Genomic DNA, 18,356 nt, shown 5'->3' with positions numbered 1-18,356 from the left:
CTGCATCCTGCTTCAGTGAGACTTCTTGGCAAAGTAGCATTAATCTGCAGTAAATACTTCGGAGAACAGGCCAGCCAAGTTTCTTATCCCTTTTGACAAATGGAATTACCTTAGTAAACCAAAACGTGACTTTTTTTATCTGCTGGTGCTGCAGTTGTTTGGCAGAAATCTCTTGGCTGGAGATTCTTAAAGAAGAAATAAGAATAGAAACGAGGACAAAGATGCAACCAGGAGGGAAAGGTTGATAGGGTGAACTATGAGTGGAGGACTCGATGGAATGAGATTGAACCAGGTCGACCTCCACCTTCCTGATTCTACCTAGATCCAAAGAGGCTGGATTTGATGACACACTAAACTAGGGTTCATTGAACCAGTTTTACTCAATTAACCCAAAGTTCTGGGTTTGTGCAATGCATTTCACCAAGATGGAATCACCTGAGCTAAGTTTGCATAACATGGCAATGTGGATGTGATGTGATGGTTCAGCATGCTTTGGGAATACAACCAGAGTCTTCTTACATAGTTACCGGTGTCTACAGGAGACATGAAGCTTGGGAACAAGGGCAGATAGGGCCCAATTAGGCACTAGGTACAATCAGTGACTGTTCTCCCAACTTACTTAGCCTGAACCAACTGAACCAACCCTTTTTCTGGATTCACAGAATATTTTAACTAGGACTGTGGAGCAGTTTGGTCAATGTGGATCCCCCTTGGAGTGCTGATCTGGGGAGAATGTTGCAGCATGCACCCATGTTGAAACATAATGGTGGGCGGCCATTTGGATCCATGCAGTCCTAGGAAAATCTGTGTTTGGATTAGGGAGACATTGAGGGATGGGTGACAGGATGCATCCACTCTGTACAGCCTGATGGTGCCTCCGTAACTCAAATGCATGTTCTCCTGGGTCTGGGTGGCCACTGCACAACCTCTGGAAAAGTCACAGCCTTTTCAAGGAGGGGCTGAAGGAAGTCTGAATATCCCCATATGTACACCAAAGCACTTTTTCTGCTTTGATTCCAAACTGTTGGAGATGTCCTGAACAAAAACACTTCCTAGCACCCACCAAACTCATCTCCCTGCCTTCTCCTTTTCCACCGTGTGGGCCTAACTCCCCTCTCTATCAGCTGCCTAGGTTCACACAGCCTGATCAACCATTGCCATGTTTGAATGTTCTAAAACAAGGACACGCTGGAGAAGTCATTTCTCCCAGTGAACTGGGCACAAGTTTTATTGCTTATGTTTGCTTTGCCACTACCCCACCTATGAAGCAGTGTTGGCCACCATGGGAGAAATTCTTCCTAAGGCCAAACCAAGAAAGATATCCAAACAGAGTTAACAGGCTCAGAAGTGACCCGTCTGTACATACTCAGCTGCAGAACATCTTTCTGCCAACCTCTTTAAGAAGCTTCTAAATCCAGCTGCACTGTATACTTTTTCCCCTAATCATGCTGAAAACAGGTTTGCCTAAAGCATTGCTGTTTGGGATAAATACCACAAATCTCCCAAAATTAGAAAGTGGTGAAGTCGCCCAGTTACTGGATTTGGCAGTTTAAATAGCTGATAACAAAACGGTTCAATCTTTTCTTCCTCTTCCGTACAAATCTGTGAACTTTTAGTCCTGTACTTACACAAATAATTTTGCCTGCTTGGGAAGCCTTAGTCTTACTGCAACATTAAAACGACAGTGTGTTTGAATAACTGACTGCAAAAAAATTGTCTCAGTAGAAGTCATTCTGTGACTCAGTAGAAATGGAAGCATCTGTATTTAATCCTATAGGGATCCCGAAGCTTATCCCGATACATAAGATGCTATAGTAGGAGAACAAGATTCCCCCCTATTTGCATCACTGATTTGCATGCAAATAAATCAATTGTTGCTATCAACATTCCTGTATCCCATCTGATTATTCCAATGATTTCGTGGAAATGGCATTGGAGATATTCCTTAGAGAAAAGCACAGGAAGACAAGGTAGCAATCTCACCACAAATGTTCAGATTACTTGCATTTTGTGACACATCTATTTTGCAGTCATTCTACCATCACTTCAAAAAAGACTGCCGTGGTTATGTTTCAGTGACTGGTCTGAAAATAGGTTCTCTTATAATGATGAATAGGGTTTAATGTTCTTCTAAGCAAATGACTAGACAGACATTTCATTTACTTGTAAACAGACTGAATAATTAACTTGCCCAGGTTACAGGCATAACATGTGGCATTTTGAAGAGATGAAAATGAACACCATTTATCAATCAATAAATTTGGTTTGACATAAACTGATATGCTCCCTGATCTAGAGTTTTCTGAAAACGTACCACAGTGGTAGGGAAGTCTAATTATCAGGAAGAGCTTAATATACATTTTACCCTTTCCAGCAATCTCCAAGTTGGTTTTAGGGTAGCTGGTGCTGCTGAATCCCCAAAGGTAAAAAAATATGTGGATTAGCCATTCCTAGAAGGTCAGTTGGGGAAGAAGGATAGCAACGTTATGTGAAATGTTTTGAGCCCGCTTGATTGCTTTTATGCACCATAATTACGCTGAAATGCTCTGTTGTGCTTTATGGAGGTGCGGTTTGCGAGATGCCCCCCCTCCCTTGGAAGAGTTTCCCTTTCTTCATCTGAAAGGGATGTGAGCACTGGCCCTTGGCGAAGAAATGAGTAAAGAAAACCCCGCGTCCAGAAGCATGATGTGCCTGTTGTTTGGAGTGGAAACCTGCCCGCTGCTGCAGCGGGTTGGTGATTAGACAGGTGCTCATGCTTCCGTGGGGTTTATGGGTCAGCCGGTGGAGATTTCCCGCTGTTGAGGGGAATAAATTATGAAATGTTGCCCCAGCATCACACAAAGCACAAGCGAAAGCGGCCAGAAAAATAACTGTTAACTAGGGCTGTATGAAGCTTCAAGAGGGTGTGTATGTGTGTGTGTGTGCGCGCGCGCATGCCCCTCATCTTTGCTTTGCAACGCACCATGGTCCCTTTGTTTCTATGAGTGAAGCAGCCACGTTGCTTCATCCCCCTTTCTGATTCAGCGCTCCTCCCTCCCACTAGCAGTCTGGTCAATCCAAACAGCGGGGGGAATGGGCTAGCCATTACACTTGCTGGAGAGGGACAAAGCTCATCCTCTTGACCTTTTCAGTGAGTGGTTGGGAGGAACATGCATTTTATTTCTTCGCAATGCTTTTGGTGAGAGCCACTATGGGGTAGTGGCGAAGGTCCTGGAGTAGGAGGGGGAAATCTGGGTTCTAATCCCCCACAGCCATGGAAGATCCCTGTGGGATTTTGGACCAGACCCTTCCTCTCAGAGCAAGAGCTAAGGTGGTCTAGTGGAAGGGGGAATCCCAGGTTTGAGTCTCCCCTTAGCCTCAGAAACATCTCATAGGACCAGTTCCTTCCTCTCAGCCCAATAGGCAGTGTGAAGTAGTGAAGGTGCTGGACCAGGAGTGAGGAGACCCAGGTTCTAGTCCACCCTTAGCTATGGAAGCTCCCTAGGCCAGTCTCTCCTTCTCAACCCAACCTACCATGCAAAGTTGTTGGATTTGGACTGGGGAGGCCCAGGTTTGAGTTTCCCCTTAACCATGGAAACACTCTGGGGACTTTGGGGCCAGGCATTCTCTCTCAACCCAAAACAGTGTCAGGCTCTATGACAAGCTGACCCCTGCAACCAAGTGAGACAAATGCTAAGAAGAAGATTAACAATACTTATAATCCACTCCATTTCTGGAGAACTTTGAGCAGTGTAGAGTAATACTCTAAATAAAAATACATCATCATAAAATCCAGAAATAAAATATAAATGGTGAAGATTCCCCATTTGGGACAAGTAGGAGCTGAAAGCTCATTGAAACAATATACTGTAGTCTTGAAGAGCCTATAAGCCTAATTAAGTAAGTGTGTGTGTGTGCCTGTGTGCGTGTGTGTGTATCTTTGTCTGTCTGTCTGTCTATCTATCCACACAGACATATAATGTATTATATATTCCATGCACAGTATTCCTTTCTCCAATGTTATTCCTACATCACTAAACCATTTACAGGGAATGTATTCAACAAACAACAGATACTATGTCTTTTTAATGGGTCTCCTGGACACTTTTAATAAGATTAGTGTGATTTCTATGTTTTAATTTTTTCCCCGGCATATTTGCACTTTGAACAGTTTTCTAAAAGTTGCCCATCAAAATGGACCTTTTTTCAAAATCGTTTATGGATACTACATCAATTTTTTCATTCAACTCATCCATTTGTCACACCCAGTAGATTTACACATTAAAACAATCCTCATCTGAATGAAAAACTCAACAAAATATCCATAAAGTTAAATGTCAGTAGGTAGGATGTGTCTTGCAAATATATAACAGCAATCAGTGATATTGCCACAAGAGCAAATTTTCAATTAACTTACATTAATGTGTAAGAGAAGACTTGCTTTTCTATTAATTCTGCCCAAGAGAAGCTTTTCAAAGAAATGAACCTCTTTTCTTATTTCTAAGCAAACAGTACATCCACTGAATTTGATAAGTTGGATTTGCAAGGCAAACATTCCAGTTGGGGTGCATGGTGATCTCAGGACACAATCTATGCATATGTTATAGACATCTCCCTTGAGTTAAACCTTGTTCCTGTTGCTTCCCCATTGTTTTCTTGGCAGTTCTACAGAAATGTTTGCCAACTACCTTATTCCAGGATGATTTTTCAACTTCTCAGTCTAGTGTAGAACCTTGGGATTTCTCTGGTGGATTCCCATCCAAGCAGCAACCTGGTCCACCTCTACTTAGCTTTTTCATGATCCACCAAGGTCAACTAGATGCTACTGCCACCTGTTGTGACTGACCCACAAATCATCAAGTGCCATTCAGTGCATATCTACCCTCAGTGGTCTTTGGACCTATGAAGTTTCAACTTGTATGGCTGTATTTCATAGGAAATGCAAGGGAGAATAGTGTTGTCCTTATCTACTTTAGGACACCACCAATTTGCAACATCATTAGCTATAACTTTAGTCAGCATTTTGATCTCTTTTGTTTCCAGCTGGCCAATATATCTCATATCAAGGGAAGATATGGCAAGGGCTTTAACTCACTGGAAACAAAAAAACTGAAAGTGATGGTAGTGGTGGGGATAAATCAGTATAGCTATTGCTTTGGTGGATATCTCAGTAAAAGAACATAGACTAGACTTCAGACTTGCAGCTTGAAGGCAGCAAGAGAGATGTAAACAATGAGCCACCCATCCGTAGCCCATTTTTTCAGCATTTCTGCCTGTTTATTTGCTGGGTAAGTCATAAGTTAATAAGAGCATAAGAAGCCTTATTTCTGATTATCAACTCTGTGTTTTATTCTCCTTACCTCCCACAGTGCAGATGGGGATTTTGCAGTCACCCACCTTACGAAAGCCCACCTCTTCTACGACGGTCGGATTAAATGGATGCCCCCTGCCATCTACAAAAGTTCTTGCAGCATCGATGTCACCTTCTTCCCTTTTGACCAACAAAACTGCACCATGAAGTTTGGTTCGTGGACTTACGACAAGGCCAAGATAGACTTAGAGAGCATGCACCGCCACGTGGACCAGCTGGACTATTGGGAGAGTGGAGAATGGGTGATCATCAATGCTGTTGGCAATTACAACATCAAGAAGTATGAGTGCTGTTCAGAGATCTATCCAGACATCACTTACTCCTTCATCATCAGGCGTCTCCCTCTGTTCTACACCATCAATTTGATTATTCCTTGTCTTCTAATCTCATGTTTGACTGTCTTGGTCTTCTATTTGCCTTCTGAATGTGGGGAGAAGATCACCCTGTGCATCTCTGTCCTGCTGTCCTTGACTGTCTTCCTCCTCCTCATTACGGAGATCATCCCCTCAACATCTTTGGTCATTCCCTTGATTGGAGAGTACCTTCTCTTCACCATGATCTTTGTCACTTTATCCATCATCATCACTGTATTTGTGCTGAACGTCCACCATCGTTCCCCTCGTACCCACACCATGCCAGCCTGGGTGAGACGGGTTTTTCTTGACATTGTCCCACGTCTTCTCTTCATGAAACGCCCTTCAACAGTCAAGGACAACTGCAAGAAGCTCATTGAATCCATGCACAAAATAGCCAACTCGCAACGGTTTTGGTCAGAGACAGAAGTGGAACCCAACTTTATTACCTCATCATCCAACAGCCCTCAAAGCAATGAACAGTCCCCTACATCATCCTTTGGAACCCATCTTGATGACCAAAAAAATCCACAGCCAGTGTGTAAGTCACCATCTGGCCAGTATTCAATGCTGCACCCAGAACCAATTCGGGCCAGTTGCACATCACTCCAACCTCCCAGTCACCCCCTTGGAGACATTCAGTCTAGCTCAATTTGTAAAGGCAGATCATTAAGTGTCCAGCAGATGTACAGCAGTCCAGGAACGACAGAAGAAGGAACCATTCGCTGCCGATCCAGGAGCATCCAATATTGCTACTTGCAAGAAGAGGCTTCCCAGACCAATGGCCAATCTAGTGGGTCACCAGCATCCCCACAGTGCCATCTCAATGTGGACCAACCTAAAGTCAAACCCCCCCATTGTAAATGTAAATGTAAAAAAAAGGAATCAGCCAGCACATCAGGACAAGGGAGCAAAACTCTTAAAGAGCAACAGTTTTTGCTGATGTCACCTGCCTTGAAGTTAGCTGTGGAAGGCGTCCATTATATTGCAGACCACCTGAGAGCAGAAGATGCAGATTTCTCAGTAAGTAGAAATTACCCCCTTTTCCTTATCACCTGTTCATTGCAAGTCAAAAATGGAATGGATTGACCTTTTTATACCATTTAGTAGCACTTCTAGAGTTCATCCACTAGGCGAAATACAAAACATAAAATTATGTTAAATCTGGAGGGCCCAAATGAGCCTTCCTAACTCTGGAGTGATTAATTGCAGCATTTAGGAACGACGCATTTCAGGAGATGAATTTTTGTAACAGAAGTGTTTTGCACGATCCTGTCAGATGAGGGTTTTCCATGCTCAAATTTGGCCTCAAAATTAGTCAAGTCAGTTTGGGATGTGTGCACGAACCCCCAAACAATGAATAAATGAATGAATGAATGAATGAATGAATGAATGAATGGATGGATGGATGGATGGATGGATGGATGGATGGATGAATGAATGAATGAATGAATGAATGAATGAATGAATGAATGAATGAATGAAACAAACGAAGTTATTTATAACATTTCTTGGACTGGGGCATGGTTCAGCCACAATACAAAAAATGAGCAAATAAGAACTAAACAGCAGTTAAAATGACACAAAAGGAATAAAATCAACATAACTGAAATTTGCAGTCACAGTGGAAGTAATGCTATACAATTATAAAAACCTGAACCTAGCTACCATCTAATTTTACCCACAAGATTGATGATAAAAACCAGTCTCAGCCTTGGCTCACCACCACTCCTACCGCTCACACAAATCCTTCTTCAATGCATCCCAGATGCATGGAGCAGATGGGAGGAACAGAATTCCACAACGGAGCTCCTGGATGCTGAAATGCATGCATTCATGACGGTGCAGCATGGGGGAAAAAGTGAAAAGAGATCAAGAGAAAGTGCAAGAATAGCCCCAGATGTTGGCTCTTTCTTCTCCAGCAACATCATCCCTAGTAAGTTTGGTGGTCCTCAGCACCAAATAAGTAGAGGATGTTCTTTAGGAGAAAAAAGATTGCCCATCTCTTGGGTGTCATAGGGGGTGGGGGTCATAAAAAAGTCAAGAAGGTGGCTGCAGTCAGCCTCCTGCCCCTTTTCTAACCTGCAATGTGGGTAAGAGGTGAGGCTACAATTCTGTGGTTGTGTTTGCCTGCCCTGTCAGACACCCCTGTCCTTTCTGCTGGAAATAAAACAACCAGCTACCCCATCCTTCTCAACCAGCTTTCTTGCTCATGTTTGCCTCTTGGCCCAGCGGCCTCTTTTGCCCCTTTTCCTGCTTTTTTCTTAGCTTTGCATTCTTCTCCATTTCATTGGTGTTGCCTCCTAGTCTTTCCAGCTGTTGAAACTGGACCCTGGCAATACCTCTGGGTTTAGATTTCTCTGGATCGAAAAGGAAGCACACTGCATTTTGCCATGATGTTTTCAGCAGGAGGAAAAGATAGAGGGAGGCTAGAGAAGATCATTAGAACATTTTGAAAGCCAAGTACATGGCTAATACCTAGGGACTCACCTGGGATCTGCAGGAGAATTGAGCATCAACTTGCTGGCGAAGGTGTGCATCAAGCAAGAGTTATTTTAATGGCTCCTGTTGCTGCTGTGTTCTTTCTAAAGCAGTGTTTCTCAACCTTGGCAACTCGAAGACGTGTGGACTTCAACTCCCAGAATTCCCCAGCCAGCATGGCTGGCTGGGGAATTCTGGGAGTTGAAGTCCACACGTCTTCGAGTTGCCATGGTTGTGAAACTGCTCTAAGGAGTGAGCATCAAATATTGCTGGATCTAATAACCTGTCCATACAGCTGTTAACTCGAAACAGGAAGTCTGCCCCTTGCAAGAGGCAGATAAAAAGCCAAAAAGGCAGGCTTCACTATTCATTTTCTAAAGAGTTTAATTGGATTTGTCTTTCTAGATAAGCCACTGACAAGACAAGGCAGCATTATCCCCAGTGCCCACAATTTACAAAAATGACTCTAGAATTTGAAAAGAGCGACACAGCAATGGAAAATGCCATGGGGAAAGCAGCCTTTCAGGTTTTCTGCCAGGTGGAGAGAAGGAGATTATAAAAAGCCATGACAGTTACCCAATTCAGCTAAGCCAGTGGTGTGCAGGGGATTCAGAGGGAGCCCTGATTGGTGAGCTGGGGTGAGATAGTCCAGAACACTTTCATTTAACTGAAGTGGAACAGATGCCTCTAAATCTGATCTTGCCTTCCATTTTGAGCTTCAACCAAACTCTGTTTTTGTGGCGCGCTACCATGCTGGGAAGTCATGCCAAAAAGCAAAAAAGCAAAACGTTTGTATAAATTGTCCTCAAAGCTTAGATAAAATGTCAGGGAAGCAAGGTGGAGTGTTGGATTCAGAGATTGACAGGTCTGCCTTCAAATAGGAATGACCCTACTCATCAGGCCACTGTTGGTTGCCCCAATCACAACACCTTGGAATGGAGAAATCACAGCAAACCCATTCATTCTACTACATGGTTTCCTAGTCTTTCAACTTGAACGATTGTGTGATTATTTTTATGGGTGACGTTAGCTGGCTGATCTGGATTAGTCACTGTTTCCCCTTCTTCTTCCTTTGGAAAAGACCGATAAGTTCATCCTTTATATATTGGCATTACCTCCTGACCATTCCACCATATACCGGACAGGACATCATCTTAGCTTTAGCTTCCCTCTCCCCCAAAACTCCTCAACATCTTTCTGAAACTTGGCATTGATATTCCTCATTATAAGACCTATTATCACTTCAAATGGCAAAATTACAGACTTTAAACAAAAAAGTGTTAAAGGATAGTAATTTGAAAATCCCTGTACGGATTTCTTTGAGATTTGAAGTCCTTCATTCTTTCATTAAGTTCTAGTTTGCCTGTAAATTTAGTCCCATTCCACTAAACCCCCCCAAAATTGCAGCAGGTCCTGTTTTTCCTGGGAGATTCAGAATTGAGCTTCCAGATCTTTGCAGATGCTCTAAAGGCAAAGTCTCCATGTTGAGTTTGATTTCAGGGGACTTCATGTAGGCATCTTGGCATGAATGAGAAAATGATTCACCACGGCCACCTGGGATCTTTTTTCCCCACTTTCCAATGTTGCTGAACCCTCTGTTGTTTCCTGATGGTTTCCCATCCAAACGTTTGACCAGATCCAACCCGGACTCACCAAGGTGGGCTAGGTGCCATCATCTGGCTGGGCACCTAAACTAGCCCTATAAACAATTGATCCATGGAAATAAATAGAATTGCACACGTTACCCAGAGTTGACCAAGACAATTTCTGTTCTCAGATCCAGCCAGAAGCCAGATGGAGTTTACTCATTAGCAACTGGATAATTGCTAATAACGTCAAAATAACGTCAAGAAATGTATCTATTTATTTGGCAACTTGCATGTTGGGTCAGTCACAGAGTGATTCTGATTCTCCAAGATTTGTCCTCCCCACCTTTTCCCTTATCAAGGGACAGAAGAAGCACCTTTTCATTATTGGTGTCTTGAAGGAGAGCCTGCCAGCCCATGGTGAGAAGAAGGGAAGTCCCCTGAGGCCGTGCAGAGCAGACGAAGTGATCTGGGCAGCTGGATTTGATCAGCGGGCTCTCATTCCCCATTTCAGACCTTTTGGTCTGAATTATATTTGATCTGCCAATAAAAAACTCATTGATGTCTTGTCCCCTTAATAATAAAACTCATTCCTTTCACTTGAAGTCGGGCAACTGAATAATTGTTTATAACTAAAGCATATTTTTTCTTTCACTTGAAGTAATGCTACTATACATTTCCCATACACATCTCTTCCCTTTAAGGCTATTGAAATAACCTCTGCGCACCAGCAAACCCCCCTCTTTTCCCCTTTCTTTAATTTGCAGCATAAGAGGTTGCAATGAAAAACATAACTTCTGATATGTCTTTTTTCTTCTTCTTGGGCTGGTGCTTCTTCTGCTTTGCTACGTCATGGCTCTGCTCCCCCTCCCCTTTTCAGAAAGGGATTTGATTCATACTTTTTATGGTGATTGTAAATTGGGTATGTGTTGTTATCTATTTTACTTTACTTTTACTCGATTATTTAGTTTGCATGGAAAGGCCCAGGATAATTTTTTTTTTAATCCATTTAATTGTGTCCGATTCTTGGAAACTGCCTGGATGAGTCCCTGCAGTTTTCTTGGCAAGGTTTTTCAGAAGTGGTTTGCCATTGCCTCCTACCTAGGGCTGAGAGGCAGGGACTGGCTCAAGGTCACCCAGCCCAAGATCACCCCGCTGGCTTTGTGCCTAAGGCAGGACTAGAACTCACAGTCTCCCGGTTTCTAGCCTGATGCCTTCACCACTACACCAAACTGGCTCTCAATAAATTAAACAATTAAGTACAAATACAAATTTTCCTGAGCAGGCACTGTGCAATCTTATACCCTGCAGTTTTCAAAAAGTTAAAGATTTAGTCTTGGTCACCATTGTAAAGTGAAATAGTTGGTCCTTGGGACAGGAAATGAAATGTTCTAGCATGAACTAAAAATAGGGGGTTTGATTTATTCTAGGAGAGCATCGTGGTTATTCACTGTACGTTTTTTTTCTTGCTCTCATTATATGTGGAGAAGTCAGAAAAGGAAGGAATTCCCTGTACAACACTGGGTCTGTTCAAGACAGTTTTTATTGAACTATGCTTTGTTTACAATCTATGAAAGTTAAGGGTATAAAAGAATTAACCCACAAATTTTGTTAGGAAAGGATTTGGAGTTTTACCTTAGAGCAGTGTTTCTCAACCTTGTCAGCTTGAAGATGGGTGGACTTCAACTCCCAGAATTCCCCAGCCAGCCATGCTGGCTGGGGAATTCTGGGAGTTGAAGTCCACCCATCCTCAAGTTGACAAGGTTGAGAAACACTGCCTTAGAGACTTGTAGCAGTGCAGAAGTTATCACCCCTCTCTGTTCTACATTGGTGACACCACACCTAGGATATTGTACCCAATTTTGGGACTGCATTTTAGGAAGGACCCTGACAAACCAGAGCTGATGCAGGTGTGAGCTGCCAAGATAGAAAGGAACCTCGAAGGAAGAATTTTTGAGGGACAGTTGGAGACTCTGAGTATGTTAAGACTGGAGAAGACTGTGAGGCATCATGATAGGTGGCTTCATGCATCTGGGGAACTATCATTCAGAAGAGATGGAGTTTATCACAGGTGTTGCTGAAGCAGGACAAGAAACAAGGGGTTGATATTATGAGGAAGTAACTTGTAGATGAACATCAGGAGAAATAGCCCAACTATTTCAGCTCAACACTGAAATAGACTTCTTCATTGGAGGTGTTTAAATGGAAGCTGGATGGACCATCTGTCAGGGATATTGTAGGAGTTGATTCTTGCACCAGGTGGAGAATTAGATTAGATTAGCATTACACAATTTTAATGCTAATTGGAAGCCTTTTTTGGACTTTTTGCATGAAACAGAAAAAAATGAAATTAAGTTGTATGGATTTGATGATTAGAATCAATACTGGACAATAGAAAAAATGAAAGTTATGTTGTAAACTTTAAGGGTTTAGTGTAAATTGTTGCTTATATCTGTTGTGAGGAAAGCTGGAAGTCATTCCTTTTTGTATTTTTTCTCTTTTCCTTTTTTCCTGCACTTTTGACTTCCTTCTTTCCCTTTTTCCTTATTCTTTCCTTCTTTTTTCCTTCTTTAATATTAGTTTCTGTTAGTTTTTACTGTCTTTATCTTAAATCTAATAAAGTTATTTAAAAGAGAGAGAGAGAATTAGATTCGGTGGTTTCCAAGATACTTTCCAGCCCTTACTCTCTATGAACTGCAAGTCAAGTCTGTCCAGTTTTTCATTTTGCTGCGTTCAGATCAGTCTTGACTCCTGGTGATTGCCTGAACAAGTCCCTGAAGATTTTTTGGCAACATTTTCAGAAATGGTTGGGTTGACTTCTTCCTCAGGCGGAGAGAGAAGGATTGGCTCAAAGTCCCCCAGTTGGCTTCATCCCAAAAGGGGGACTAGAATTCATGGTCTCCTGGTTTCTAGCCTGGTAGCCATGATTTCAAACTGGCTGTCCTAGTGTTCATGCATCTTCTGCCCTCCAAAAAGACCATAGAAAGATGGGGGAAGATTGCCTTTATGGTTTTTAAATATATGCAGGGTCAATAGAATCTGTTCCAGCTTTTTTTTTTAACTATTACAAAGCCTTATAGAATTCTGGGAGTTGAAGTCCACTCATCTTAAAGTGGCCAAGTTTGGACAACACTGCCTTATAGTCTTATTAGCCACCCCAAGCTCTTGGAAGATTTAGAAATTCCCCCCTCCCTCTCCTGGTACCTCTGTGACATTGCATGTTCACATGGTCATGGCATGAAGTGCTGGAGAGGGGGAAAACCATTCTGCAAAGAATTTACTGTGGCTCCAAGGCAGTGCTTCTCAACCTCAGCAACTTTAAGATGTGTGGACTTCAACTCTCAGAATTCCCCAGCCAGCATGGCTGGCTGGGGAATTCTGGGAGTTGAAGTCCACACATCTTAAAGTTGTTGAGGTTGAGAAACACTGCTCTTAGGGGAAAAAGCCAGACAGAATCTATTATCCACTTTCTGCTGGCCTGATGAATCTTTCTTCAGTTCTTAACAGAGAAGTGCCAGACCCTAAACTGCCCTTCCAAAGTGGCAGTGGAACAGAGAAGATTTTGAAGACCCACGTTGATAACTAAACTGTGGTTAGCTTAACAACACATTTGACGCTACTCTACTGTAGGAATCATATCACACTCCAGAATGAATGAGCTGGTCAAGTCCAAATTCACCACTGCTCTTCTGTGTGTGTGTGTGTGTGTGTGTGTGTGTGTGTGTGTGTGTGTGGGTGGTGGGGGGGACATCATTAATTTTATTTCCATATTAGTTTGCTTTGCACTTTCGTGCACATTTTGGGGCAAGTCTGTCAGTTCGTCCTTTTTGATACATAGGTTATAAGTCTTCTTTAAGTTGCATGTGACCCCCTTTACGTCAGAAACATTTTGCAAATTAGAATATAGATGTGGGTTGGCATTGTCTTTGTACGTACTAACATAACAACAAATTGCTTTGTTGCTCTGTTTCTAACACTCAGAGCAAAATGCACATATTAGCAAACATCTTTTGCTAATCTGCGCATTTTGGTCCTCATTTTTCTGAGCTCCAGTTTCATCATACATTTCACGAGATTGGCTATTCAAGCATAGGCGTGCATTCTGGTTCACCTATTTCTTTTTCTGGAAATATGAATTGGATAAAGGCAACATTAATACGTGAATGGCACTCATCTTTCCTTCTGTCCCTAAGAATATGAGTTATTGCATTGGTGCTGTTGTTGCTTTAATTTATTGATAACTAGCAAAATATTCATTATTAAGACTGGCAGGCAGTTACTGAAGGAGGAATTGATATGGCAAAAATAGCCCACTGTGCCCTCGTGTATTTCTCAGGCCACTTAGGATTGCTAATCGAGAGCATTGGAGTCGGAAGTTGCTATGGCTTCACAACAATAATGTGTTTTCTCTTTAGGGGTGAATGGTGCCCATTTACTCCTGAAGAACCTGGTGGTAGGTCTCTATAGTAGATTAACTTTTCTTCTGGATATTCTAATTTTTTTTTTTTTAAATCTTCTCAGTAGATCTGGGTGTTCTAGTAGATCACAGGTTTAAACGTGAACCCACAGTGTGTTGCAGCAGCTAACACGGCAAATACTACCTTGGAGTAAATATTAAGAGGAGACAGAATCCAGATCACAGTTCAGAAAGGACAAATTGGAGCAAGTTCAGAGGAGGGCTTTGTTGCTGGCTAGTGCATTTGTGGGTTAGATACCAAGAAAGGTGAACACCAAGGAAGATGCCAGGATGCTTACAATTAACAAATATTTATTTAAAAAGTCCAAATACTTATGGTGCTGGAGAACTCTATCCCCAGACAACTATGGTGAGCATCATTCCTTCCATGGAAATGACTCACAAAGAGGTTGCTTTCACTGAGCACGTTTTATAGCTCTTCCACCTCTCCCTCCCCCACCACCCGTGGAGTTGCATCAGCAAGGGAAGGTGGCATATTAGTGAGGATTAACTACATGGTTAAGTGTCTGGCAGGTATTGGGACACAAGTGGGAAATAATCATCTAACTGGAGTTAGAGCTTGAAGTTTGTCATCTCACATCTTGTGAGAGTAGCTTGTCTAAGCCGTCTCTCTTCCTCAGGTTAAAGAAAAATGTGGGTCAATCTCAGTGCAGGCTACCAAGATGGTGAAGGGTTTGGAAATCCAGTCCTATGAAGAATAGTTAAAGGATCTAGGTAGGTTTAGGTTTCAGAAAGGATGACAGAGGGAGAGATGGTAGCAGTCATCAAATATCTGAAGAGCTGTCACCCAGAAATATTCTTTATTGCCCCGGAAGGCAGGACCAGAACCAGTTAAAACTACAAAGAAGGTGGTGCAGGCTAAACATCTGGATGAACCTCTTGGCTGTACAGGTAGTCCTCGCTTAACTGCTCTGTTTAGTGGCTGTTCAAAGTTATGATGGCACTGAAAAAGTAATGTTACAACTAATCCTCACACTTACAACCGTCACAGTGTCCCCGCAGACCCATGATCAAAATGTTGGTGTTTTGCAACCAGCGGGCATTTACGACCGTCACAGTGTCCCACAGTCATATGATTGCCATTTGCGAGCTTCACAGCTGGCTTCTGACAAGCAGAGTCATTAGAAGCTAGCAGTGAAATTGCAAATCATGGTCATGTGATGTCTCGCTTAATGACCACATCACTTAGTGATGGAGTTGCCTATCCCAATTATGGTTGTTAAGCAAGGACTACCTGTACAATCTGTCAGCCATGGAACAGACTTCCACATGAAACGATGAGTTCTCCTTCATTATAGGTCTTCAGACAGAGGCTGGATGATCATCTGTAAGAGATGCTCTAGTGCAGGGGGGTTTCAAACTTTTTCAGGCTATGGAGCTTGTTAATTAAAAAAAATTCTTGGAACCCCAGTCAAGAAACAAAGCTTTAGGGATTAAAAAAAATTGCTGTGTTCAAGAGAACACTTTTCCCATAGTCTCTCACAGAGCCCCATTCAATTTTCATGGAACCCAGTTTGAAAAATGTTACTGTGAAGGAGCCTTCACTGATCAGGAGGTCAGACTGGATGGCCTTGATGGTTCTTTGCCAAAAGTCTCCCAGCGTTATGGTACAGCTGAGTGGAGAAAGACTTTAGCTGAAGAGCTTGGGAGGAAAGATGAAAGGTAATTTGTGAAAGGAAATCTTCAAAGCTTTTCCAGTGACTTTTCTTGAACTTTAACAAGCTTATAGCAGTCACTATAGGTGGGATACTGCTTGCTTCAGGTACCAGAGATATGGTGCCATAAAAAGGCAAAGTATATTTATTATTTATTGGCTTTTTTTCTATCTCCTGCAAAGACTTGCAAAAGCATTGTGGTATGCTTGATTCCCTTGTCTTTTAGTTTCAGATGTTGATTATTTCCTGGGTCATATGTGCTCAAGGTAGAGCTGTATTTATATATTTAAATCTTGATTTTTAAAATTTTTAATTTTAGTTGGTTTTATAGAAACTGGAGACTATATAATAAAAGAAGAATACTGTATATTATGGCTGTACTTTTAATAGGCCTATGTATATGGCTTACTTTCACCATGACAAAGAGCTTTGCAATACAGAGGCACCACCATTCTCTTTGTTGGGATAATTCTCTTCAATCCTTCCTAGGCTTTTAATAGCCTTCTAATAATCCCCTCTCCGCATCTACCTCTGTCATTTGCAAAATCCAGGTAATCTAAGCTTCTGCATAGCTAGATTACCTGCACAAAACCCTTTTCTGGAGGTCAGAAGTAGGCTGTGATCTGAAGCCATAGAACACCATTGGAAATTCCAGAGGAACTTGAATAAGAGTTGGACATATCAGAGGAAATGAAGCAAGATCACCACTTTGTTCTATTCTTAGAAGTGAAGGAGGGCCTATTGCTTTGTGGCTTCACTTATAGCTTCATCCACACAAAACACTCCTTTGAAGATTTACATTGCCTTAAGGCAAGCAATGCTGATTTTCAAAGATAAGCAGGATCAGCCTTGGTTAGCATTTGGATGGGGACCATCTGCATGGATCATGAAGGGCTTGGAAAAGATATTCAGATGTTGTGATATATGTATACCTACAAAGATCAGAATCATGCAGACAGTGGCTTTCCCTGTGACACTCTACAGAAAGGAAAGTTGGTCTTTGAAGAAGCAGGATAGAAAAAGTATTTACACTTCTGAAAGTTGGTGTTGGAGAAGACTCCTGAGAATACGGTGGACAGACAAGAAAACAAGCGGATGGATCATTGAATAAATCAACCCAGAGTTCTCACTCAAGGCACTAGGCTCAAATTATCCTACTTCAGACACATGCGAACACCTCATTCTCTAGGGAAGCTCTAATGAGGGTGAAGGTGGAAGAGAAGAAGAAGACAACCAGCAGCAAAGTGGATGGACTCAGTTATAGTAGCGATAGGTGCACCATTGGAAGACCTGAAGGACCAGGTTAGGGACAGATTGCCATGGAGAAAATCTATCTGTGTGGTTGTATAGACTTGATACTGACTTGACATCACCTAATTGAATCTGATCAAAGGAGAGGCTGCTTTGGTATATGTTGAAACCAAAGAGATTGACTTCTAAGTAAACGTGTTTAGGGCTACACTTCATTGATTTGCCTGGGGGAAAACACTGTGGAGAGTTAGCATTGTAGCTACATTGCTCACTCTCTATAAAGGAATTTAGAACTGACTTTGAGGAAGATCTGAAGGAGCGGTCATGGGGGAAAGGAAAGAACAAATCAGTATGGAGAAGAGCTTACATGTGCGGAGACTGAAGCAAGCATGAAAAATGAATTCATTGATTCTGTTTAGTGTAAGAAGGGTCAGAGAACAACTTGATTCTGGTATTATACCCTGCAACAATAAAGTAGCCTTCCTGGAATCCATGTGGTGTCTGTTTCTTGACCTGAAGGTTTCCCATTCAAGTACTAAACTTGTCAGACCCTGGTTATCTTCCCAGTCCAGACAGGTCAGCCAGAGGGTTGCTCCCTGCAGAGACATGCAGGGAACAATGTATACCAAGCAAGAGAAGGGTTCATCTGTCATTTTGTAGGACTTTATGGGAAATCTCTGAGGCCCCATTTCACATAAAGGGCTTAAAGTATGCAGAAATCAGCACATAAAGAAGGACCAGGTTCCAGGTTCCCAATGTAATTTTAAGCTGTTCTTGTGAACTCTAAGTAGCTCACCCTTCCTTCCTTCCTTCCTTCCTTCCTTCCTTCCTTCCTTCCTTCCTTCCTTCCTTCCTTCCTTCCTTCCTTCCTTCCTTCCTTCCTTCCTTCCTTCCTTCCTTCCTTTCTTTCTTTCTTTCTTTCTTTCTTTCTTTCTTTCTTTCTTTCTTTCTTTCTTTCTTTCTTTCTTCTCCTCTCATCTTATTTCTCCCATCCCTTCAAATACTGTGGGATTTTAATTGCCCTCCAGAGATCATTTGATATTAATTTAATATGGTTCTTGGGAAAAAATATAGACATTGATAAAGCTAAATAAATTGGAGAGAAACATGGAAGTTCTGCTCCCGAATTAGGTAGGCTTCTTTGGATTTTAGATGGCTGGCTGAAACAGGACCTCTGTGGCCTCAAGCAAATACTGTATTTGC

At 42.2% G+C, this 18,356-nt stretch overlaps 1 protein-coding gene across 1 annotated transcript in view; it reads left to right on the top strand.

The window, feature by feature from the left end:
• Positions 1-18,356, top strand: part of CHRNA4 (cholinergic receptor nicotinic alpha 4 subunit) — a 53,111-nt gene that overhangs the window by 27,083 nt on the left and 7,672 nt on the right. The window contains exon 5 of the mRNA XM_007422819.3: positions 5,349-6,726. Coding sequence (XP_007422881.1) covers positions 5,349-6,726 — 1,378 coding nt within the window. The remainder of the gene's footprint in view (positions 1-5,348; positions 6,727-18,356) is intronic.

Source organism: Python bivittatus, unplaced genomic scaffold (genome assembly GCF_059951505.1).
Source record: "Python bivittatus isolate LINGU-HERP-01145 unplaced genomic scaffold, Pbiv_v1 ctg000700_np1212, whole genome shotgun sequence".
NCBI classification, from domain to species: domain Eukaryota; kingdom Metazoa; phylum Chordata; class Lepidosauria; order Squamata; family Pythonidae; genus Python; species Python bivittatus.
This window is presented reverse-complemented; position numbering and strand designations above follow the sequence as displayed.